General features: G+C 41.3%; 1 protein-coding gene across 3 annotated transcripts in view; it reads right to left on the bottom strand.

Moving 5' to 3' along the window:
* Positions 1-27436, bottom strand: part of Dora (Dorado) — a 641834-nt gene that overhangs the window by 212629 nt on the left and 401769 nt on the right. For all 3 annotated transcript variants that reach the window (XM_067152778.2, XM_067152780.2, XM_067152779.2), the window contains exon 2: positions 1614-1868. In XM_067152778.2, coding sequence (XP_067008879.2) covers positions 1614-1868 — 255 coding nt within the window. The remainder of the gene's footprint in view (positions 1-1613; positions 1869-27436) is intronic.

Here is a 27436-nt window from a genome sequence, read left to right as displayed (position 1 = left end):
TAAGCAGTATATCCAGAGAAGAAGGTCGAGCAACTACTGGTGGGTGCAACGTGGGAATCTTTTCTGCATGGATTTATCAGGCTTAGCCGATGGGCCCCTTGATCTACAGTAACATTATGGTGACCTCAATGCCAGATGGTCGGTGAAGTGCTGTCCTTGCTCTCTTGTTGTTCTTTGAGGTATTGATCTCAGAGATAGTCTTTCACCAATGAGTTGACCGAGCTTCTTGAATATGCTGGTAACCTCTTCAGAGAAAAAAATTGACTGTATGCAGTAGGTAGCATGGAGTTCTTTTAGTTGTGATTCTTCCTCCTAAGTTGGTCCTGGAATGTACATTCTTCTTCTGTCCCTAGGAATAGTCCTTTCTGCAATATCTTTATCGTGCCTTTATTGGGCAAGTTGGCCATGCGGTTTGAGTTCGAACCTCACTGTCGGCAACTCTGAAGCTGGTTTTCCATGGTTTCCCATTCTCACCAGGCAAATCCTGGGGCTGTCCCCTTCCTTCCCACTTCTAGGCCTTTCCTATCCCACCATCGCTATAAAATCTCTATGTGTGGCAGTGTGACGAAAAAAAAATGCCATGTTAGATGTGGAGTGGGTAGAACAGCATCTACTCTACATAACTGGGGATGGTCAGGATGAGATTCACCAGACAGTGAGACCTACTTCAAGACGACCTGACCTCAAGAACACCAGAGGCAGTGCAGTGGACCTTCCAATCCATCTTGTAACCAGCAATAACTAAAGCATTCAACAACTCAGAAAAAGAAGAGGAAGACAAAAGCATGAAACAACCACCAATGTAAAAATCAAATGTAAAAATCCCAATATTGTAAAATACTGTAAAATACTGCAAAGTACTGTATATACTGGAAGAACAATAAATACTTAGCCGAGAGATCGAGACCCCCACCCAACTCCTTCACCAATACAAAGCTCCGGCCCTCTTTACCAACTCCAGCAATCCTCCAAACCCGCCGAATCTCCTGGCCAGAGAGAAGGCATTACCTTCTAGGTGGCCCGCCCCTTCCCTTTGGGAAGGGGAATGAAAACTTCCCCCTTGGCCCTTGGTGGTGGTCCTTCATCTGTAATTCACCATGCAGTGCAAATGCATTTCTAATACTAATAATTAATGTTATTGATTTTACATCCCACTAACTACATGTATGGTTTTTGGAGACGTCGAGGTGCTAGAAGTTTGTCCCGCACAAGTTCTTTTATGTGCCAGTAAAGGGGCTGGCGTATTCGAGCACCTTCAAATACCACCGGACTGAGCCAGGATCAAACCTGCGAAGCTGGGGTAAGAAAGCCAGCGCCTTAACCATCTGAACCACTCGACCGGCAATATATTTCTATATGTGCTGTTTAAATTGATTATTGTCATTGTTGTTATGTTTCATACTAGCTGTATAATTAGTTTGTAACCACTTATCATGAATACATCATATGCCAAATAAATAAATTAATTAATTAATTAATTAAATAAACAGGAATTACAAGATAAATTGATTAAGTACAATTTACTTGCAAACAGTAGAGAAAATATAAGTGCTGTGGTTTTCTTTTGCATTACAGTGTAAATTATCAATACTGATTTTATATTAAACACTGACCTATCTGCAAGGGATCTTTGACTGTTCTAGTCTTGAAAAGATGTTCTCCTCGTAGAAATTCCTCTGAGCTTCCGTTGGCCAAACAGGAGTAGAGGCGAATATCTTCCTCATTGTCGGGGAAACTCCAGAAGGCAATGCGCAACTGCACCTGCTCAGGTACTGGGGGATATACATGCTCTACCAACTCAAAAGGAATATGGGATGCCACACATCTTGCTGTCAGCTCTCCCAGTGATGGCACCTGGAAACCTCCTTCTGTAAAAAAAGAAAACTAAATAAAGAACTGGCATCAGTCAAGAGAAGACTAATATTAATACAAGTGCAAATTTCTAAAGGTAATTTAACATGTAAAAGGTCTCTTAATGAAGATCAACAATTGTGACTTATTCATGCCAAGAGATAAAAAGTCTTGCGAGGAAGGAGAGGAGAAATAAAGGATTGTAGTTTTGGTGCATACAGCAATACCATGATAGTGATTCCTTTCTAAAAACAGGAGCCATTATTATTGGTTCATCAAGGAATCTGCATATTTCAAAACAAAATGACATGCTACCTATAACCTTGAATAATACAGTTTTACTTTGTTGTGTGTCGGTAATTAACCTGGGAATTATCATTAAGGAAACTCTACATTGGTCAGTGCAAGCTACAAATGTGTAAAAAAATTGTAACATAGTTTGCACCCTGTGAAACAGTTTAGATAGAATATTTCCTCCATCATTAAAATCTCACTTTTTTTTTTCTCATCGTTGATAACCATGATATAGTTTTTACTAATATAGCAAATTCATTTTGAAATGACTATGCCCTCAAAATGTAGTAAGCAGTTTGGCCTTAATGACAGACTGTGCTGAAAACCTGCATCCAATATCTTATAACTTGAAAATAGGTGCACAGAGTAAGATATGCAAATTAAGACTTCTAAGCCTGAAGTGATGTCAGTACAAAAAACAAAGATAACTGAATGTCAGGTTCGGAATACAAAACCAGAATATGTGTATCATTAGAAGCAGGTATTTTAGGATGTGTATTCTCTCAGGATGATAGTATAGGAAGCAAGATTTAATGAAGGTACAGTAAAGCTAATACAGTGAGCTCTCCATTGCAATCATCAGTATTCTATCAGAAGAAGTCGGTTTTTCGGACAAAAATGTTTCACACAGGTTTATTTTCAGACCAACTTTGACCGAGCTCGATAGCTGCAGTCCCTTAAGTGCGGCCAGTATCTAGTATTCGGGAGATAGTGGATTCAAACCCCACTGTCAGCAGCCCTGAAGATAGTTTTCTGTGGTTTCCCATTTTCACACCAGGCAAATGCTGGGGCTGTACCTTAATTAAGGCCACGGCCGCTTCCTTCCCAGTCCTAGCCCTTTCCTGTCCCATCGTCGCCATAAGACCTATCTGTGTCGGTGCGACGTAAAGCCACTAGCAAAAAAAAAAAAAAAAAACAGACCAACTTAGCTGTACGGTAGTGAAACATTGTGTATTCAGGCTATCTTATTCATTAAGTTAGAAATTACAGGCATGAAAGTACCAACAATGATTGCTGGTACAAACAGGTGGATACTTGGAATAAGGAGATATAGACTAAGTTAGGAATGATCTCAGTGGATGAAGCAATATGCATAAAGCTGCTTCGGTGGTGGGGTCATGTGATGCAAACGGCCGAGGATAAGCTACCTAGGAGAATAATGGACTCTGCCATGGAGGGTAAGAGAAGTAGAGGGAGACCAACCCCCCAGACGACGAAAAAACATCTTCACTACTACCTGCAGTAGGATTCCAACCCACTCCTCCCAAATGCAAGCTCACAACTACGCACTCTTCTGTGCGTGTTTATTCAAATACTATGAAAGAACTCTGAAATCAAACAGCTCGAACCCAGCTTTCATAAATAATGATCACACATACAAGAGAGAGACCTGCCAGTCTAAAATAGGCTATAGGGAGAGTTTTAATTCAAGGAAAATTTGCTCTGCTAGGTAGTGTCACCCTCGCCTAATCATTATCCGTTATCGATAAAACTTAACCAGTCGGCAGAAGAAAAACAGAGTACAAGTTGCAATCTTCTAAGAATATCACACCTGCGGCGATTCAACAAGTGCCAGTGACCTCCCAGGATCGAACCTAGGAGTTCAGTGTCCGGCTGATCCCAGCATTCATTAAAATAACATTCACTGGGGCCGGAACTGTCTGAAGAGGTTTGTGTAACTTCTGCAGAAAGAAAAGAAAGAGAGTACGATAAAATACCGTTCTTAGCTGGAATGAACCAGAGAGACTATTTTTTAAAGAAAATTGAAGTACTGCCCCAGCATTTGCCCAGTGTGAAAATGGAAAATCACGGAAAACCACCTTCAAGGCTGTCGACAGTGGGACTCGAACCCACTATTCTCCTAAATGCAAGACACTCGGTGCATTAACCAACAGTAAGTGACAAGTTACACAATGCTGACTCGCCTAATCAACAACAAACACGCCTTCATTTAGTTTATTTGCACATGCTTCACAACTTTTCTTCGTGTGATTATCTCTCAATTACAGTACTTATTATTTTCCAATAATAGAAGTGTAAATTAGCGGCACCTGTTTCTGCAAAACGTCGCCACTGTACCACATCCTCAGGAAAGTCCATAGTTGCAAGCCAGCTTAATCTCATCTAAATGTTATCGCTCCCAGACATTCAGAAATTATATCCAACACTGCTGAACAGTACCCCCTTGTGGGTGCAGCTCTTTTCATGTACACCCCAATGGAGAACTGCATGTAGGTTACCAGGCATACCTCCATTCCTACCCGGCGCTCGGAAGACGGCTACGCTAGGAAGGCGGAGCCTGTCGGAAAAGGCGACAAAGGGGGTTAACATGGGAGCGAGGGTATTACAGCTTCCACTTACTTGTGCCAGCATCTTCATTTTCATCTTTCCTATTCGACCTCTCTTGGTCAACCTCCGATGGTATTAGAACTGCGATGCCGAACGAGTCTTTCAATTTCACGCCCTTCTTCTACCTTTATTCTTCGAAAAATTGGCGTTTTTTCTTCTGGTCAGTATTTGGGGCAGCTACAGTACTCACCGCATAACTAACTCTGAAGAATAAAGTCTCATGAATTCCTCCTCCTCTCAAAACCATGGCTACTGGACGGACGGACGGACGGACGGACGGACGGACGGACGGACGGACGGACGGACGGACGGGATGGATGGATGGATGGATGGATGGATGGGATGGGATGGGATGGGATGGGATGGGATGGGATGGGATGGGATGGATGGATGGGATGGATGGGTGGGTGGATGGATGGGTGGGTGGATTGGATGGGCGAATGGAGTGAGCCCGAAGGCTGGTTGGATCCTCAACAGATCCACCGTCCGCTGTCACAAATAGCCTAGGCGTCAATGAAGAGACGTACTGGGCAAATATTTCCCGTTGCTCTCTCGTTGAGCTAGATAGCTTGCGAAGCCCACGGAAATGTGTACACTTTCACACAATTCATCGCAGGGACTGGCAGCACATCGTATCGCTCATACTTCTGTCACTTTCAAAATTGTTGTCAAAGCCAAGCATGACTTTTTCTAGCCCACAGAGAGTGTTAACCTGGGTAGATTCAGTGTCGGTACGGCGTCTGGAATTGACTGGGGCTAGTTTCTGAACCATTCCGGTATTCACTTCAAGTTGCAGCAGGAAACCAAGGAAAATTATTTATATATGTATGGTATGGTTTACAATCACATCACAATAAAAGTATTTTAAAATTATTTTCACGTCTGAACACATTAAGTCAAAATGTCAGATTGATATCTCTAATATAATTTACACCGTTTTTGAGTAGCCATCAGGAACTCGGCTGGATCTCCTGAGAAGGCTGATAGAGGGCATTCTTGGATAATATGCTGAACAGTTTGTCTTTCAGCACCACAACTACACTCGGGAGATGGAATTTTCTTCTATTTATAAAGGGAGTCTGCACATCTACCACAATTAGTTCTGATTCGGTTTAGAGTACACCAAATTTTTCTGCCGAGCTCAAAACCTGGTGGCTTAGATGTGATGCATGGCATAGCTTGCTGTTCTGGTGTTGCGGAGGTCTTTCATAATTGCTTCCAGCTGTCAATCATGTTGAAATTACTTTCAGCAAGCTTCCTTGCAGTATTCAATGGAGGGTGGCGAGAGCGAAGTATCTTCCTGTTAATAACAGGGAGATCAAGATGTACAGGAGGAGAAGAATTGTTGCACATATTATTGTACACCTTGATAAGTGCTTGTTCTCTTCTCACGGATGGAGGTGGTATGTGACTTAATGATGGCAGCCAGTATGTTGGAGTACGTCTGATTGTCCCTGATATTAAACGCATGGTTTGGTTGAGCTGAGTATCAACAAGCTTAACATGAGCGCTGTTTATCCAGATTGGAGCACAATATTCAGCCACGGGATAAACTAGTCCAAGGGCAGAAGTCCGAAGTGTAGAAGCTGTTGACCCCCACGTAGTGCCGCACAGTTTCTGCAGGATATTATTTCTGGTTCTGAGTTTGGCGGCAGTTCTGCTAAGATGTTCTTTGAAACTTAGAGTCCCATCTAGAATGACTCCTAGAAAGTTTGGATACTTGGTATGTGAGAGTAATCTGCCATCAAAGTGAACTTTCAGTTCTCTATTCGCTTGTTTATTGTTGAGATGGAACGAAGCAACTTCTACGATGCATGAGAAAAGAATCCGTGTTCCCTCGAACTGACCGAACGCTATTCTAGAACCTCAAATCACTATTAAATTCGTGGAAAAACTGGGCAAGAAAGTAAAATACTAGCCCGAAGACAACGTGGTGGACTCTGCAAGTTGGCAAGGTTGTGCTGGAATGTGTTTGTGGTATTATTTACGATCCGAACAAGCTTGCTGCAAACTACACTGTCACTCAACCCACCAGCTAAAGATACATCGCCAATGTGTAGCAAAATATCTTCTATAGCCACTGCCTTCCAACATTGGCTAGCGTTGCACAGACGAACAAAATGTTAGTGGATACGCAGATGGCATTGCCATTTACACCTCTAAGAGGCCATCTCCGCGCTGCAACAATGTCCGGAATAAGGTGAAATAAATCCTACCAAAACGCAGGCTATTCTTTTCACCAAGTGCCGGCCTAAATTTAGTCACCTTACTATTAACAAACAATGTCCCCCTGTCTTAGTCTAAACAAATCAGCTATCTCGGCTTAATAATGGACCGTGGTTTGTCCTGGAGCAAGAATATAGAACAGCCTTTATTTACAGCATACCACCACCGCACGGGTGAAAGCCTTGACACCTCTGCTATACAGGGTTATTCACCTAAGATGTTACACGGAAATAACGTCGAAAACATTAAACATATCGGTATTCTGTTTTCATATTAGTAAATGATACCCAGAGGTTTGTAAATTAATGCACTACGTATTCTCGTGGGGTGATTCATATCCGAGATATTGAGAGCAACTCCATATTTTTAAATGGAACAGCACAAATTCATACAGACGGCCTAAAAGATCAACTGCGTACAAGTTTAAATATGTATTTTCAAAATCGGACAGTTACTTTTTGAGATATCAATAAGAACAGCGGTTTTGCATGTCGCTTCAGACTGCGTGCAGTCGGGCAAGGACATATTGACGCGCAAGCAGTTTCCTGGGAGTGATTCCAGCCACAGAATGGATACCAGGCATGTAAGCATATCGTACACATGTGATGGGTTTGCAAAGTGTGTATGACAGGCGAACTCATGACAGGACAGGGAGGGTTGATGCTTTTAAAAGGAATAAAATAAACTTTGACTTGAGAACTGAGAAATAAACTTAACACGGGACACATGAAGAGCTACTTCTAGTTTTTTTTTTTTTTTTATTTTGCTAGGGGCTTTACGTCGCGCCGACACAGATAGGTCTTATGGCGACGATGGGATAGGAAAGACCTAGGAGTTGGAAGGAAGCGGCCGTGGCCTTAATTAAGGTACAGCCCCAGCATTTGCCTGGTGTGAACATGGGAAACCACGGAAAACCAAAGCTCCTTCTAGAAAAGCAAATGAATAATGTGTAGCGTGCATTCGGGTTAGAGTCCTACCTCGCCCGACCCGAAACTGATGTTCATGGTGTCTCATGTTCAACACCAGGCAAATACCAGATTGGTACCTTTGAGATAGGCCACGAACGACGTCCTTTCCAAATTCTTCCCATTCCCATCCGTGGGGAAAGACGCCAAACTGGGCGCAACCTGTTACACATGGATTACAAAACAAAACAAAACAAAACAAAACAAAACAAAACAAAACAAAACAAAACAAAACAAAACAAAACAAAACAAAACAAAACAAAACAAAACAAAACAAAACAAAACAAAAAACTTAAATCTCTCCTCCCCGTTGTGTGTTCGCCAGTGAAACAATAACGTTGCACGCCCAGGGTATGTTACGATACATCACATTATGTGTACGATAGTTTACAGTTCATGCCTGGTATCCGTTCTGGAGCTGGAGTCAATGCCAGGAAACAACTTGCGTGCCAGTACATCCTTGGCCAACCGCACGCTGTCTGATGGGGAACGCAAAAGCCCAAATGCGGTTTTTATTGATATCTCAAAAAGTAACTGTCCGATTTTGAAAATAGTTACAGATTTGGACTTGTACGCGGTTGAGCTTTTGGGCAAGCTGTATGTATTCGTGCCATTCGATTTCAAAATATGGAGTTAGTATCAATATCTCGGCTATTAATCACCCCATGGGAATAAGTAGCACATTATTTTACAAGTCCCTGCGTATCATTCACGAATATGAAAACAGAATACCGATATATTTAATGGTTTAGACGTTATTTCCATGTAACATCTTATGTGAATAACCCTGTATACTAAATGTCCCTCTTCAAGGTAGGCCTATTAAGAGAAACATTTACTGAGGCCTGGAGGTATATTCCCAAAACTCCTTTTTTTTTCCAAATCACAATTATTTTTTCAAAATAAACATTACGCATGATGACCAGAGCCCCGTTACTTAAATCTAATAAAAAGATATGAACCTAACTTCGTATTCCGCTTATGAGATCTCAGGTAAACAAAATAGTAAAGATGGCCAAATCTAGAATCCTCCTTAGTCTACCGATCCAGGCATCCTACTCTTAAAACCGGTCGTAAGGACCAAGCTTGTTTGTGGGCCATCGGCCCCTAATGGTACGAAATGAAATTACAACAAAAGTTCAAAATCATCCACTGACCAGAATTTAAAAAATGTCATGAAGAATGAATGGATGGACATGAACCCAAAAAAAAAAAGCAAACAAAAAACAACAGTGGATCCGACTCAAAAAAGATCATAAATAATAGTATTACTGACCAAGGGACCACTTATAAAGCAAAATCCTGAATCGAGGATGGTTGATGTCTAAAGGGGTCCAAAATCCAGGTCTAAGGCCCCTCAGAATGGTACATGTCGCGAGTAAAGTAGAACCATGGTATCTGCCATGTTGGGGTACTAATCAAAAGTAGCGAAGACTCACGGTGTTCCACACAAGATGGTACTACTGACAAGTATTGTACTTCGTACAGGTAACGCAGACCTATGGTGTTTCTCACACAATGGCGCCACTCATAGCCAACGCAAACCGAAGAGGTTCCTCACCTAGGTGTACTAGTCACAGGTGCCAGTATTCCCGTGGTGTTTCTCACATAGTGGGTACTAATCACAGGCAACGCAGACCCACGGTGTCGCTCATATAGTGGTACAACTCACAGGCAACGCCCAGACCCGCGGTGTTGCTCACGTGGGTACGACACACGGGTACTGGAAACCCACAGGAGACCCAACTCTTTGCTGCTACTAATCACAAACCTATTTCGTACCTAATCTAGTGGTACTACTCGCAAGTACAGGCAACCCATGGTGTTCCCCGCGTGATGGTACGAATCGAAAGTAGTTGCATGGTTCTAATTCAATCATCCCTTGGTCGCCCCTTTTAGTCGCCTCTCACGACAGGCAGGGGATACCGTGGGTGTATTATTCGTCTGCGTCCCCCACCCACAGGGGTAGAGAGAGAGAAAAAAGAAGAAAGAAGGGATCCGTCGCTTCGAAAGATGAAGTAACGGACGAAGAAAGGCAAGGGCCACGAAGGGCGTGAAAATGAAAGACTCCTTAGGCCTCGAATGCTCTAATACCGTCGGGGTCGGAAAAGAACAAGAGTTGACCAACGGAGGTCGGACAGAATAGACGAAAGTGAGGAGCCTGGCACAAGTAAGTGAAAGCAATGCCCAAGACTCAGCTAAGGGCCCCGTGGTTGCCAATCCACTCCCCAGCTGAGAGCCCCTTGGGCCCCTTTTAGTCGCCTCTTACGACAGGCAGGGGATACCGCGGGTGTATTCTACATGTGCGTCCCCCACCCGCAGGGGGTAGTGTGTTTGGTCAGCGAAAGGTATTTTATTTCCCTCAAGTCTGCCGGCAAACCGGGTAGGACCCCCCTATCCGGTATCTGGGACGCGCCCCTCTCTCCCTGCTACGCCAGCGTAGCAGGTTCGTGGGTTTGTTGTTTAAAGGGGCCTAACATCTACGCCATCGGCCCGTAAGAACCAAGAAGCCGAACACTCGTTTCAAACACCTCGGCCCTTGGCTAACTTACGACCTGTTTTAACAGGCACCTCCCAAATATGAAACATACTCGTCATAAAGTAACTTCAAAATTAAATCCCTGAAAAGGCCAGTTTCTTCTCTGGTATGGGGGAAAATCCGCCTCGATGACAGATCGCTTTTCAGTGTGATACAATGGAGATTTTCCGACTCACCAGGTATTTCTCGGACACAGGGCATAGTTTTCGCTCCGGGACTCTCATGTTCTCGCTCTCGACAACAACATAAAAATACTATTCTCAGATCGTACGATGCAGTTCCACCCCTCAAAACCATCTGCTCTGCTGGTACTGGCTTCATTAACAACAAAGGTTGAGAATTAGTAGATGTCAACTTTCAGGGAAGTTCATTTATGCGGAAATCTACAGAAGGTGTTTCTTGCTAGACATAAGTGAACCAGGATGTATCGGGAGACTAATCGATGTCTGTGTAGCGTGCTCGAGTTGCGTGCGGCACGTGGAAACCAGCGGGGACGTGAGAACACGCTTCTGAATGTAGGTCACACACACAGTGTCAGGGAACTGTTGAGCCATTTGAAACATACATTTCAATTCAGTTCCGCATTAAACAAACATGGAATGTACTTCATGGACGGCATTTCGGAGAATTTCAAAACCATTTTAAATACAGGACTGAATAAATACGTTCCCAACATGATAATTCAGATCCACCGTACTACACCGCGACTATTAGGAAGCTTAAACGTAAGACTACGAGAGCGTTCAACAAAAGAAACGATAATGATGCGTGTTAAGTTGGAGTATAGAAGTTTGGTGAAGCATTTGACAGCAGAAAAGAAAGTGGCTGAATATCTTGACAATATCCTAAATGAAATTCGAAATTCCTGGAACCTTTTTTTAAAAAATATATACAAAGACTGAAGGGAGAGGAAAAGTCAATTCCTTCTCTTTATATAGGAGGGGATTTACTGGCGACAACAGATAGGCTATGGATAAAGCGGAAGCATTAAGTAAACACTACGGTAAGGTTTTTAATCCGGCGGCACAGTTATTCAGGAACAATTTTCCGAAAACTAATGACTTCCAAATTACAGCTTCATTACTGCGTAAAGGTCTTACCAAACTTAAAAAAAAAAAATCTGTGGGCCAGACTCTATTTCCGGAGAGGCACAAAAACTCGGGGGTTAAGCGACCCTACCATACTTAATAATAATCTTGAATGTATCACTGAACTATACGAAGGTTCCAGACGATCGGCCATTGTAGTTCCTATTCACAAACGGGGTGACAAGAGCGACTTGAATAACCACAGACCGGTAAGTTTGACGTCAATCGTATACAAACAAATGGAGCAATTAATAGTAGATTATTCGAGGTTAAAATGGGACTATTCTGGAATGATATTTAAGGGGCAGCATGGTGTTAGGGAAGACTTCTCCTGAGAAGCCAGCTCTGTTCCGTATGTCAAGATATATCGGATAAGCTCAACAATGGGTCAAGAATTGATGCAGTAGTAATTTATTTTGCTAAGGTAGTCGATCTCGTGCCACATGAGATTCTCCTTAACAAATTAGCGCGTACGGACATTGACATCAGAGTAGTGAAATGGGCACGAGAATTCCTCAAAGGACCGGGCGAGATGGTCGTGCGGTTAGGGTCGCACAGCTGTGAGCTTGCAACCGGGAGATAGTGGGTTCGAATCCCACTGCCGGCAGCCCTGAATATGGTTTTCCCTGGTTTTCCATTTTCACACCAGGGGCTGTACCTTAAGGCCACGGCCGTTTCCTTTCCACTCCTAGGCCTTTCCTATCTCATTGTCGCCATAAGACCTATCTGTGTCGGTGCGACGTAAAGCAAAAAAGAAAACCTCCTCAAAGGAAGTTCTCGGAGCGTGCGCGTGGGAGAAACTCTATCTTCTCCAGCAAACGTTACGTCTGGTGCAGCTCAGGGTAGCGTTATGGGCCAATTCTTTTCATACTTTTTATGAATTATATGCCTGATTCGATAAAATTGGAAGTGCGCGAATTATATGCCTGATTCGATAAAATTGGAAGTGCGCCTCTTTGCAGATGATTGCGTCATATACCGAGAGATAAAGACAGAGGAGGACGAACTATTGCTTCAGCAGGATTAAGATACGATTGAAAAACGGGCGCGTGAAAATCGAATGAAAATCCACAGCGGAAAGAGCAAGAAATTGTGTTTCAGTAGATTAAAAAAAAAAAGACAGAAGAGAGGGATTACGAACTTGGGGGGAAAGTGGCGTAGAAGTTGATAGTTGTACTTAGGTGTTACTATTAGAAAAGACAAACTGGTCAGAGCAAGTGGAAAATGTAGTTAAGAAATTCTGGAGATCGTTACATTTCATTATGCGGAATCTCAAGGAAGCTAATTCTGGTGCCAAGTTTGGTAAGACCGATTCTCGAATATGGGTCTGCGTGCTGGGATCCGTACAGGGTAGGTTTAACAAATTCCCTAGAAAAAGTTCAAAGAGCGATGCGCTTCATAAACGGGAGAAATACCATTAATTGGGAAAGTCTTGAATCCAGAAGAACTAAAGCTTGCCTGTGTGGTCTTTATAAGAGCTACACGGGAGGGGCTGCCTGGAGTAGTGTCAGGAATAGGTTGGAACCCCCCTCGTACTTATCGAGCAAAGATCACGAGCATACAATTAGGGCCAGAAACCAGCAAGTTTTCCTTCCTAAACAGGACCATAATGGATTGGAATAAATTACCTGCAGCAGTCTTTGCTAGATTCCCTTCCGGTATTAAATCGCTTAAGAAGATGATGAATGTTAGTGTAAAGTGAAAAGTAAAAGCTGTAAACGACGGACACTGAATTTGTAATTTTCTGCTGGATTTAGAATGTTAAACAAGTAGTATTTCTTCTAATATTTTCTCTCCAAGGAATTGCTTGTTGTTCTTGTTGTTGTTTTGTTGGAAAATTATGTTTTAACCTTACCTTCTAACTTGCAAAGTTAAACTAGTAGCAAGCTCAATCTGTAGTACTGTAAGCAGTAGTGTTAAGTACTGGAAATTGCATGTGATGATGCTGGATTTAGAACGTTAAACTAGTAGTATTTCTTGTTAACTTTTTTTCTCCATGGAATTGCTTTTTGTACTCTTGTTGCTGTAGTTGTGTAATTATGGTTTAACTTCACTTTATTATCACTTGTAATGTTAAGCTAATAGTAAGTTCAGCACGTGATATGGATTTAACCCAGTTTTACGGCCGGGTGCCATTCCTACCGCCAAACTTGTATAGATTACTGCATTCGCTATTGCGTGTTTCTATGGTGCTTAGTAGTGTAGTGTGTTCTATATGCATAAAGAGAAGTGAACTGACACTAATACAAACACCTGGTCCTTGAACCAGAAAAATTAACATCGTCAGCCTAGTCGGGAAACGAACCCGAGGACCTTTGAACCGAAGACCAGCAGTGTGAACATTCAGCCAAGGAGCTAGACTAAGAAATTGCTTTATGCAAATTTTCCCATTTACGGACAAATGTTTGAACATTTCTTTTCTATGATCCACTGTTCCTTGTATGCGTGACGCGATGTTTACCTTGAGAACTACACCGACCACCGATGTAACCTGCACGCTTGCTACGTAACATTTGCGTCACACATTTTATTTTATTTACGTTTGTATACCCAACCCTTGTCCCGTTTCTATACGGGATCGGGAATGAAGTTAGATGAATCTTCGTAGTGATTCTTACGACGGATGGCCTTCCTGGCGAGACCTGAACAGAGGAGTTAATGAGAAGACATGAATGAGGTCATATGCCTTCACTCTACATGAGCACTGCCGAGAGGTTTGGAATTGAATCCAGGCTTCCGGCACGCAAACTTGTAATTAAAAATTGTATACCACCCCCTCTGTACCCTGCCAGCCAATATTCACGGTGTTAGACCATAGACTCGACGCCTCAATGATCATGACCAGCAGGCGGGCTTGAAAGGCATACTGATGATAATTTGATTTTCCCCGAAGGGAAAATTAATTTAAGAAACATATTTAGAATTAATACTTTGTTCTTAAGTGTATCATTTTTGAGGGCAAGTTGTTCAAAACTTTGGATCTACTACTTGATTTCTAGAACGAAATTTATCACAATACTGTATCTACTAATCTAAAAAATAGTCTTTATACCTCGATCTTGTTCCATGTGTACGTTCATTGTTATTTCTAACAATTTTCTTTAATTAGGCTAATATACACATAAAGCTGTTTACCTCGCAAGAACCTTTCTTTTTTTGTACATCCTTGTTAATACTGCATATCTTCATTTAAGCTATGTATGCCACTGTTTCCGTACCAGAAGAATGTGTGCGATTTTGTAACGTTTGTACCATGTTTATGTCTGTAACAAAAGCCGATCCCCACACACTTTTACCATGTTAGTGACTCAAAAAGTTTTAAGCGATGATAATAATAATAAGAATAAGAAGAAGAAATATTTTAGAGACAATGAAGTGTCAGAAATTCGCTCCATTTTTACAGCGTCTTGTTTAAAAGTTGCGAAAATGTAAGCTGCACTGGACGGTAAGTGTTTCTGGGAAGAACTTCCAAAGAAATATTGCCGGGCTGAATGGTTCAGACGGTTGAGGCGCTGGCCTTCTGACCCCAACTTGGCAGGCTCGATCCTGGCTCAGTCCCGTGGTATTTGAAGGTGCTCAAATACGTCAGCCTCGTGTCGGTAGATTTAATGGCACGTAAAAGAACTCCTGCGGGACAAAATTCCGGCACTTCGGCGTCTCCGAAACACCGTAAAACACTGTTGTCATCAGACCATAGACTGGTTTGATGCAGCCATCCGTGTCATCCTATCCTGTGCTAACCTTTTCATGTCTACGTAACCGCCACATCCTACATCTACCCTAATCTGTTTGTCATATTCATACCCTGGCCTTTTTTACCGCCTACACTTCCCTCAAAAACCCACTGAAGAAGACCTTGATGTTTTTAAGTCGCGTTCTATCATTCGGTTTCTTCTTCTGGTCTGCTCTCCTCTCACCAATTTTATTCAGTATCTCTTCGTTTGTGATTCGATCTGCCCATCTCTCGTTTAGCATTCTTCTGTAACACCACAGTTCAAAAGTTCTACTGTCTGTAGTTATCGTCCATGTTTCACTTCCATACAATGCCACACTCCTCGAAGTGAGCACACCGGCTTATCCGTAGACACGGTCCGACGTGCTAGACGTGCCTTTTAGTATGTAGCAAGTTGGCGCCGCTCAGCGTAAATAAATGAAAAATGCAGGAGTTTGTTTAATAATGAATAAGAAAATAGGGCAGCGGGGAAGCTACTACGACCAGCACTAGAATGAATATTATTATTGTTGATAAGATAGACACTACGCTAATGCCCACCACAATACGGCAGGTTTATTTGTCTACTAGTTCAGCAGATTATGATGAAATCGAAAATATATATATATGGAGAGTGAGAAGATTTAACATAATATGTAAAAGGAGACGAGAATATACTATTAAACTGAGAATGGAACGCAGTGGTTTGTCAAGGAAGGGAAGGTAATGCCGCTGGAGAATTTGGACTGGGACGAAGGAATGAAAGAGGAAGTCGGCTAGTTGAGTTCTGCACTGGTTATAATTTAGTCCTTGCTAATACTTATTTCAAACACCACATACGACGGCTGTACACGTGGACAAGACCTAGAAACACAGGAACGTATCAAACAGACTTTCTTGTTCAAGCAGAGATTCAGAAACCAGGTGTCGGATTGCAAGATGTTCCACATGAAAAGGAATTACTAAACAAAACTGAGCTGCCAGACATGATATCTATATATATAATATAACTTGTCTTGACTGATTCATCATCGCCGAGCCGAAACTACTGGACATAGAGAAATGAAATTTTGGGGATACATTCATATTAACATGTAGGTGCTCGCTAAAGGAGGATTTTTGGATATTCCGTCGCTAAGGGGGTGAAAAGGGGGGTTAAATTTTAAAATAAGAATATCCATATCTCAAAAACTTAAAGGTTTAGAGTAATAAAAATTGGTATTCGATTTCTACTTTAAAAATAAAGAAACAAGTATTTTTTTGTTTTCGGAAAATCCGATGAAGCGGGTGAAAAGGGGGGGGGGAAGAGTTGAACACCTTTTATGTGGAGACTTATATCTCAAAAACTGAAGATGTTATAGTCAAAAAAAATTTAATTTGGAACCTCCTTTAAAAATAAAGAAACAAATATTTTTTTTGGAAAATCCAAATAATGGGGGTGAAAAAGGGGGGGGGTTTCAAAATGAGTGTATCTATATCTCAAAACTGTAAAAGTTTTCAAACGTAGAAATTGGTATTTAGTATCTCCTTTCAAAATAAAGAAATACGTATTTTTTTGTTTTCGGAAAATCCCAATAGGAGGGGCGAAAAGGAGTGAAGAATGGGTTGAATGCCTTTAATGAGGATACTTATATCTCAGAAACTGAAGATATTACAGACCTGAAAAAAGGTATTTGGGATCTCCTTTAAAAATAAAGAAACATATACGTTTTGTTTTTGGAAAATCCAAATATTGGAGGGTTAAAAGGGGGGTGAATTTTTAAAATGAGTTTATCTACATCCCAAAACTTTCAAAATCTACAGATGTAAAAATTGGTACTTAGAATCTACTTACAAAATAAACACATATTTTTTGTTTTCGGAAAATCCCAATAGGAGGGTTGAAAGGGGGTGAAAAATGGTTGAATGCCTTTAATAAGGATCCTTATATCTCAGAAACTGAAGATGTTACAGACCTGAAAATCGGTATTTGGGATTTTCCTTTATAAATAAACATGTATTTTTTGTTTTTAGAAATCCAAACAGTGGGGGGTTGAAAGGGGGGTGAATTTTTAATAATTAATGTTATTTGTTTTACGTCCCACTAACTACTCTTTTACGGTTTTCGGAGACGCCGAGGTGCCGGAATTTAGTCCCGCAGGAGTTCTTTTTACGTGCCAGTAAATCTACCGACACGAGGCTGACGTATTTGAGCACCTTCAAATATCACCGGACTGAGCCAGGATCGAACCTGCCAGGTTGGGATCAGAAGGCCAGCGCCTTAACCGTCTGAGCCACTCAGCCCGGCGGGTGAATTTTTAAAATGAATGTATCTATATCTCAAAACTGTAAACGTTTACACATGTAAAAATTGGTATTTAGAATCTCCTTTCAAAATAAACGCGTAACTTTTTTTCGGAAAATCCCATGAAGGGGGTGAAAAGTGGGGGGGGGGGGAAATGGGTTGAACACCTTTCATTAGGAGACTTATATCTCAAAAACTGAAGTCATGAAAATATAAATTTGTAACCTCCTTTAAAAATGAAGGAAAACGTATTTTTTTTAGAAAATCCACATAATGGGGGGGGGGGGTGAAAAGTGGGGTGAATTTTTAAAATGAGTGTATCTATATCTGGAAACTGTAAAAGTTTACAGACGTAGAAATTGGTACTTAGAATCACTTTTCAAAATAAAGAAACACTTATTTTTTTGCTTTCGGAAAATCCCAATAGGAGGGGTGAAAAGGAGTGAAAAATGGGTTGAATGCCTTTAATGAGGATACTTATATCTCAGAAACTGAAGATATTAACAGACCAGACAGTTAGTATATGGAATCTTCTTTTAAAATACAGAAACATTTACTTTTTTTGTTTTTGGAAAATCTAATTAATGGGGGTTAAACAGGAGTGACAAATCGGGGTGATTTTTTAGAAAGACTATATCTATAGTATATCTCAGAAACGTAAAATGTTACAGACATAAAAACTGGTATTTAGAATCTACTGTTGAAGTAAAGAAACAGGTATTCTCGGAAAATCCAATGAAGGGAGGGGGTGAAAAATAGAAAAATTAATTGAATTAATTGTATGAGGATACTTACATCTAATAAAAACTAAAGTTGTTACAGACGTGAAAATTGGTATTTAGATCTGTTTTAAAAATAAAACGACGCGTTTGGGGGGGGGGGAGCGGGAATCACCTTTGGGGGCGGGTGTGAAAAGGAGTTGAATTCGTTTCATGAGGACGCATATCTCAAAAACTGAAGATAATCGGTATTTAGAAGATCCTTTACAATTGAAAATGAAAACCTACAACCTGTTTTCCAGTCATTGGCGGGGCAGGGATGTAATGAATGAAACTTATATAGGCTGTTATCACAATGGGGTCGCCACTCCCAAGGTGATTTATTAATGAGTAATAAATGCTATGAAATGATATTGGAGAGTGTTGCTGGAATGAAAGATGACAGGGAAAACCGGAGTACCCGGAGAAAATCCTGTCCCGCCTCCGCTTTGTCCAGCACAAATCTCACATGGAGTCACCGGGATTTGAACCATGGTATCCAGCGGTGAGGGGCCGACGCGCTGTGAGCCAAGGAGGCTCTATCCTTAACTATTAAAGAAACAAATATTTTCCCCGGAAATTTCACTTAAGGGGGGGGAGTGGGAAAGTAAGTGAAAAAAAGTGAATTACTTTTATGGGAATACTTATATCTCAAAACTGAAGTAAACACGCGTGAACATTGGCATTTGGAATCTCCTTTAAACATAAAGAAACACGCCTTCTTTGGGGGGGGGGGGGGGGGGGGTAAAGTCAACTTAACCGCGGTGGGGTGAAAACGGAGGTGGGACCAATTGCTTTTACTGTTCCTAATGTACTTATAAGGAGCCTCCGTGGCTCAGGCAGCAGCGCGCTGGCCTCTCACCGCTGTGTTTCGTGGTTCAAATCCCTTCTTAGATTAACGTAGATTCTTCTGGCATATAAATAAAAATTTAAACACATTTGAAATAAACGATAGGAATGAGATTGACCGTGCAATTGTTCACCTCTTAATAAGGTCAATAATTCACGGAAGTGTGTCATTCGTATCGTCAAAAGTCCTGCGCACTTGCCTACGGACGACAATGGTGCTGGTCATACTGTCATCATTGACAATGGCAGCAGATGTAATTTACCGCCAAGTAGCGGTCTTGCATCTTGCTGTGAAGTCCAGAAAATAATAATAATAATAATAATAATAATAATAATAATAATAATAATAATAATAATGATGATGATAATGATAATAACGTGCGGACCGCGCTGGAAACGGGTCCTGAACGGGTAATAACTACGATTGCAGTCCGGCCGCCGGTTCAGTACTGCCAAGGCACCCAAGACGACACCACGCCGGATCTCCTCAAGGATATGATCCACATTAAAAAAGCTTATAGGAAAAGATGGCAAAGATTTAGGGACCCAACTGACCGGGTGGAATACCTGGACCTAGCCCGGGAAGTACGAAATCGATTGCTGGAAAGAAAGATTGAAAAATGGGAGGAAACTTGCCGGAATCTATTAGAAAACGAGTCAGATCGCGAATTTTGGCGGATTCTCTTAGAAAACCACTCAGATCGCGAATTTCGGCGGATTAAGTATAAAACAATAAGCATTCAATTATAAATGTCATTATAATGCCGTAGCGAAGCACGGGTATCTTGCTAGTATTTCATATATCTCAGTGTCTTATTATTCCGAGAATGGAGGCATTTACTCCCCTTCCTCGTGGGCTGAACGCAGATGCTTGTGGCACTGTCTTTGTCATTCACGTTCTGATGATCGGAGAGAGTTTCAGCATTACAAAAACATCTGTTTAACCTAAATTTTCTTCCACGTCTTCACCTTCATTCTTAGAAGCGCAATTAATAGTTGTTAATAATATAATGCATTATTTTACATACAAATGTAAGACTCACTGGGCCTGAAAATGCTGACACAAAATGAAAGAAGCCAGCCGAATAATCTCCGACTTACAGCGTAAATTTCTTGTGCGTGTAAAGTGTGTCTTTTTCACAAGTTTTTTCTTAAGTCGTTTTGTGTTTCTTGTTCTGTTAGGTGCTTGCACAATTGCCTTTTTTCTTCTTTATTTCAGAAACATGTATTACATTAAGAGCCACAGCCTGGCCAGCCAGATGGCTTGCGTGACGACCTCCTCAGCCATAATACTTGGATTCGTTACGTCCACTGCCTCTCAAATCAGATAGCTCCTTCTCTGTTCTCAAAACCCTCCCAGCCCTCAATCCAGGACTAGAATACTTGATGAGCCGGAAATAGAACCCGGAGACCCGACACCACCACGACACCACTCGGCTGATATATTCAATCACCCGCTAAAAGAGACTGGATGAGTGAAAAAATAAATTTTGAAACCAAGGAGCAAGGACAGCGTGCTCTTGGGTTTAAACAATATAATAGAGTCAACTCTAAATAAGGGTTCCTGTAAAATTAAACTATCGGGTAAAGACTTGAGAGAACCACAATCCGGCATTAAGTTCATTAACTTTCAAACCCAGATATTCTCTCTCTCTCTCTCTCTCTCTCTCTCTCTCTCTCTCTCTCTCTCTCTCTCTCTCTCTCTCTCTCTCTCTCGCTCTCTCAAGATTTTCCGTTATCCACAATACAAAAATGTTCTACAAAGAAGATTGATATGAAGAAAACAGACTGCTGAAGTTAAGATAACTGAAATTACGAAGAAACAATCTGCACATTTAATAATCAAGTCTGTCCTTCGACGTGTACCTTAGTGAAGCTTTTACCGAAATCACTTCATTCCTTATTCATACACTGAAAATGCAGAAACACAAGGAGACTTCTCCGTTACAGCTCTTTCAAACTTTCCCAAAACCCATACAAGGCTTATCTATCACGCCCACAATCTGCATATTGACAACGTAAACTCCATCTCACCCCAAGCAATCTGCACACTCAAATACCGGCATTAGACACGGATATTTGTCATACCAACCAGAGACGGATGGCTGTAAAGATCTACTCAATAACCAACTCTAAAACGCGTTTTGAATATAAGGAAGAAATAGGCAAATGGTACATCATTCAAGACGAATGATGGCAAAATAAAACGCGAGACATACCTTATGTTAAGGAAATAATAATAATAATAATAATAATAATAATAATAATAATAATAATAATAATAATAATAATAATAATAATAATAATAATAATAATAATAATAAGTTCATGGTGTGGGTTACTGTAGCCACGTCCTAGTTCGTGAACCATGGGCAACGGCTGAGTGGCCTAGTAAGTGGTCCTGAGAGTCGGTATACCAGTTGCTACGGAATGGGAGTGGGCATCTCTGTCATATTCTGAGTCATGGCCCTCCTTGTGCTTAGGCGGCTAGGACTGTACAATCCACCGGTGGTCCCTAACCCGTTAGTGGAGAGATCCACACTTGGACTATGTGTAAGTAGGGTAGCATCCTGCTACACAAATTTACCGAGGTCAAACCATTTTAAGCACGCCTCAGACTTGTGGGAGTAACGGAGTCCCACTCCCATTTGACAGGCGAGGAACTCATTGGAAACAACGTGGTGAACGAAATGGAATTCGATGGGGAGCTATCAATATTAATGGGCCTTATGGAAGAAAGAAAGTAGAACTGGCTGTCTCAGCAAAGAGGATGCATCTGGATGTGCTAGGAGTAAGGGGAGATAGGAGATTATGACGACGACGATGATGCTTGTTGTTTAAAGGGGCCCACATCTCAGGTCATCATGTACATGACGGGTGTTAAAAAGGGAAGTGCAGATTATGGGGTAGGACTGTTCATCAGGAATACTATTCCACGCAACATAGTTTCGGGTAGGCACGTAAATGAGCGAATGATGTGGGTAGATTTGGCAGTTGGAGGAATTAGGATGAGAATTGTCTCAGTGTATTCACCATGCAAGGGTGCAGATGAGGATGAAATTGGCAAGTTTTATGAAGCATTGAGTGACATCATAGTCAGGGTCAAAGGCAAGGCGAGAATAATGCTAATGGGCGATTTCAACGAGAGAGTTGGAAATAGAACTGAAGGATACGAAAGGGTGGTTGGTAAATGTGGGGAAGATATGGAAGCTAATAGGAAAGGGAAACGTCTGAACTTCTGAACTAGTATGGGTTTAGCAGTTACGAATACATTCTTCAAGTATAAGACTATTCACCGCTGAACATGGGAGGCTAGGGGTACCAGATCCATAATAGACTATATCTTAGCAGACTTCGAATTCAGGAAATCTGTTAGGAATGTAGGGGTTTAACGGGGATTTTTCGTTGAAACAGACCACTATCTGATCTGTAGTGAACTAAGTAGGCTTAGGATAGAGAATGTCTGCAAACGAATAAGGGTAGAAAATCTCCAGGTAGAGGAAATTAGATGTACACGGATATGATTAGAAGTTCCGACCAGTGGACAGTAAGCAGTTTCAAGATATACAAAGAGAATGGGAGGCATACAGGGATGCTGTAGTAGAAACAGCAAGGGAATACCTAGGGACAACTGTGTGTAAAGATTGGAAAAAGCGAACATCTTGGTGGAATGATGAAGTGAGAGCAGCTTGCAAACGCACAAAGAAGGCTTATCAGAAATGGCTACAGACAAGGGCTGATGCAGGCAGGAAATTGTACGTAGCTGAAAGAAACAGAGCGAAACAAATAGTTGTTGAATCCAAAAAGAAGTCGTGAGCATATTTTGGTAATAACCTGGAAAGGCTAGGTCAAGCAGCAGGGAAACCTTTCTGGACAGTAATAAAGAATCTTAGGAAGGGAGGGAAAAAGGAAATTAACAGTGTTTTGGGAATTTCAGGTGAATTCATAATAGATCTCAGGGGATCATTGGCAGGTGGAGGGAATATTTTGAAAATCTTCTCCACGTAAAAGGAAATCTTCATGGTGGTGTCGCGAACAACGGAGCTCATGCGGAGGAGGAAAAATATGTTGGTGAAATTACGCTTGAGGAAGTGGAAAAGGTGGTAAATAAACTCCATTATCACAAAGCAGCAGGAATAGATAAAAATTAGACCTGTAATGGTGAAGTATAGTGGGAATGCAGGGATAAAATGGCTTCATATAGATAACATTAGCATGGTGTGTTGGTAAGGTACCTTCAGATTGGACACAATCAGTAACTGCACCTATCTATAGGCAAAAGAACACGAAAGATTGCAACAACTATTGAGGTATCACATTGATTATTATACCGGACAAAGTATTCACTGGCATCTTGGGAGGGAGGGTGAGATGAGTGGTTGAAAGGAAGTTGGATGAAAACCAGTGTGGTTTCAGATCACAGAGGGGCTGTCAGGATCAGATTTTCAGTATGCGCCAGGTAAATGAAAAATGCTACGAGAGGAATAGACAGGTATGTTTATGTTTCGTAGATCTAGAGAAAGCATATGACAGGGTACCGAGGGAAAAGGTGTTCTCTATACTAGGGGACTATGGGTTTAAAGGTAGATTATTAAAATCAATCAAAGGCATTTGTGTTGAGAATTGTACTGCAGTGAGAATTGATGGTGGAATGAATTCTTGGTTCAGGGTACTTACAGGGGTTAGACAAGGTTGTAATCTTTCACCTTTGTTGTTCGTAGTATACATGGAACTTCTGCTGGGAGTGGCAGGGAGGGATTCAGTTAGGTGGAAATATAGTAAGCAGTCTGGTGTATGATGACGACTTGGTCTTAATGGCAGATTGTGTCGAGAGCCTGCAAGTCTAATATCTTGCCAAGTCGAAAATAGATGCAATGAGTATGGTACGGAAATTAGGCTTTTGAAGACTAAACTGATGTCAGTAGATAACAAATCCAAGAGAATTGAATGTCAGATTGGTGAAATCCAGAACCTGCTTACTGTCTACTGTTCGAAAATTCTCATTAATCATATCGCTGTACTTCTGTCTAATTTCCGATGTAAGGCTTTGATGACAATGGCAGGCCACATTTCCTACTGCTATTCACAAAATAGTTGGGAAGTTTCTAATATGACGGCAGGCTCAATTGGCAACTGCATTTCACAGAGATGGAGAGTTTTCCTTACAAAAACATGCCCCTTTTCCCAATGCCATGCATAATCGAGTTGTAGAGATTTGATTAAGATCTCCCTGTGGGTACGGGCGGTAGAATAACAGCCACGGAATCCCCCGCCTGTCGTAAGAGGCTACTAAAAGGGGCCCCAGGGGCTCTGCACTTTGGAGCGTGGATTGGCAACCACGGGGACCTTAGCTGAGTCTTGGCATTGCTTCGATTTAGTTGTGCCAGGCTCCTCACTTTCATCTATCCTATCCGACCTCTATTGGTCAACTCTTGTTCTTTTCCGACCCCGACGCTATTACGATTGCGAGGACTATGGAGTCTCATTTTCACGCCCTTCGTGGCCCTTGTCTTCCTTTGGCCGACATCTTTATTTTTCGAAGTGTCGGATCCCTTCCAATTTTCCCTCTGATTAGTGTTATATAGAGGATGGTTGCCCAGTTGTACTTTCTCTTAAAACAATAATCACCACTACCATTTGATTAAAATCCTGAAATGCCGTATAAAGAATCGAGACACGACAATAAGTCATAGGACCAAAGTTGAAGATCTCTCCATATTGACCGGCGATTGTGCATTCTGTATTGTGATACGATTTACCGTTTAGCCACCAATTACCCCGAAACAAATGTCAGCGCCGTCATTAAAATTGCATCCATATTTCGATATTTTCCGGTGCCAAAATGTTATACATTAACTCCATTCGACACTCCATGTCGTACGATGTCGGCATGTAAAAGATCTCTGGTGACACATTTGGTGTTTACCCGACAAAATTCATTAAATCTCAGCCTTAGACGAGAGTTTTGGTTTACTCGGTCTACCATCTGGTAGGCCAAGAGTAAAACAGAACGTCGAAATTGACGAGCAGACAGTGAATATAATAATAATAATAATAATAATAATAATAATAATAATAATAATAATAATAAATTGACGATGTGAGTTACAGATATAAGAAGGCGGTAACAGAGAAGAAATTTGGCGCAAGGATTCTTAGGTAAACAGATAAGAAGATGACTTATGGTGTTTTTTCTTAAGCCTAAATAGGCAATGCAGGGAAAAGAAATTAAAGCGGAAAACAGAAGTAGAAGAGAAATACCGTAAAAATTATAGCAAATGCCAGAAAATAAGTTACGGTGTGAAGTAATGGGCTACACTCCGCGGTACTGTTCAAATATTAACAGCTCCCCTTAGTGCTATTACAGGACGATTGTAACCTCCAAAGGTATTCCGTTTCGGGAGATAGTAGGTTCGAACCTTCTATATTGTAGGTTTAAACTGCTGTTTATATTAAAGCGTCTTGACATTATATTAACATATCTATGATTTTCCTAATAAAAGGGTTAGTTTGGCTACGAGTACTGCAGTATTTACTTAAATAGAAAACGTACTAAAAATTAGATTGTAGTATTAGCATTAGAAAAATGGAAGAATTTTTTGAAGTCCTTGATTATATAGGAAATTATTGTGATGTGCAAATGAGGTTAAGTTGACACATTCCAACAAATGTTTATCATTTTGGAAAATCGGATGTAACAGAGGTTTTTGATGGATTTATAATTCATGAGCGAACAGCAAGGAATGCCTTGCATCAAATAAGGATTCAATTAAAACGCCAACTGCTATTTCGCCTGAAGCAATTTACTAAAAGGTCTGCATATCCTAGAAATGAAAAATCTACAACCTGTTTCCAGTGATTCGACCGGGTCAGGAATGGAATGAATGACTCCCCCATCTAGCGGCGAGGATAGGAACTGTCCCAGCTGCCGAAGCCTGTCGCACTCCTCTGAGGCAACGATTAACGAATGACAGATGTAATGAAATGATACTGGAGAGTGTTGCTGCAATTGAAGATGACAGGGAAAACCGGAGTACCCGGGGAAAAACCTGCCCTGCCTCCGCTTTCTCCAGCATAAATCTCACATGGAATGGCCGGGATTTGAACCACAGATCCCAGCGGTGAGAGGTCGGCGCACTCCCGCCTGAGCCACGAGGGCTGTTTTGATCTGCATTTCCTAGACTTTTCTTAAATGATTTCAAAGAAATTGGAAATTTATTGAACATCTCCGCTGGGAAGTTATTTCAATCCCTAACTCTCCTTCCTGTAAACGAATATTTGCCCCAATTTGTCCTCTTGAATTCCAATTTTATTTTCTGGTTGCTTAAAGATATTATGCAGCAGACATTTTTCTCATTAACATCGGGTACCACAGGCCTTAAATTGCTTCCTCGAACCAAATTAACTCTATGTGACTCAAGAGTTAAATATACATTAAACAGTCGCCTTATAATCTATATATATAAAATAAGAGTTTTGTCTGTGCATTGCTCAGAATTTGAAAATAATGGTATTTCTGTATCGATCATGTCCACAGTAACAAGAAAATGCAGTTTTTACTTTTCCGTAACTTCTGTCTGTCTGTCTGTCTGTGTCTGTCTGTACACGCATCACGAGAAAACGGCTGAAGAGAATTTAATAAAAATTGGTATGTAAAGTCGGGGAGTGAGCCGCTACAATTTTTTTTTTTTTTTTTTTTTGCTATGGGCTTTACGTCGCACCGACACAGATAGGTCTTATGGCGACGATGGGATAGGAAAGGCCTAGGAGTTGGAAGGAAGCGGCCGTGGCCTTAATTAAGGTACAGCCCCAGGATTTGCCTGGTGTGAAAATGGGAAACTACGGAAAACCATTTTCAGGGCTGCCGATAGTGGGATTCGAACCTACTATCTCCCGGATGCAAGCTCACAGCCGCGCGCCTCTACGCGCACGGCCAACTCGCCCGGTCCGCTACAATCTAGGCTATAAATCATTTTATTCACGCTGAGTGAAATGGTAGCTTAGGGGAAGGCACCTAAAATTTCATTTTTAATTAGCCTAGCTATGTTCTTGGACCTATGGAAAAGTACTACTTAACAAAAGTTATAGAGAATACAATTTCCGATCATTTATGTTTTATTCAGTTTTACCGTACCGACTATGATAAGAGTGGTATTTCAGAACCGGAAGACAATTAGTAATGTGAAGGCCTACAATATCGAAAGCGCGTAACATTACACTGACCGTTGTTTGTTGTAATGTTCTTTGTCTCTTATGCTGACAAAGAGACAGCATTTGGGATTACTGCTGCGTACCGAGTATAACAGCCTAACTGAATATTGGCGGGAAATAGCTGAGGAGTTAGATAACTTTCTTCTTTCGCATGCCATTCTTCTGGTTCATACATTTTCTGATACTGCTGGAACGTAACACACTGGTTCATTATAGTATTCGATACCTACTTTGACGCGCTGTTTTGAATGAGCAGTGTGCGCACTTAAGTCAGAGGCTCAGTTAGTAGTAGTAGTAGTAGTAGTAGTAG

The sequence above is a fragment of the Anabrus simplex genome, chromosome 8 (assembly GCF_040414725.1).
Source record: "Anabrus simplex isolate iqAnaSimp1 chromosome 8, ASM4041472v1, whole genome shotgun sequence".
Lineage (NCBI taxonomy): Eukaryota > Metazoa > Arthropoda > Insecta > Orthoptera > Tettigoniidae > Anabrus > Anabrus simplex.
Note: the sequence above shows the minus strand (reverse complement) of the source record. Positions and strands in the feature narration are given on the sequence as shown.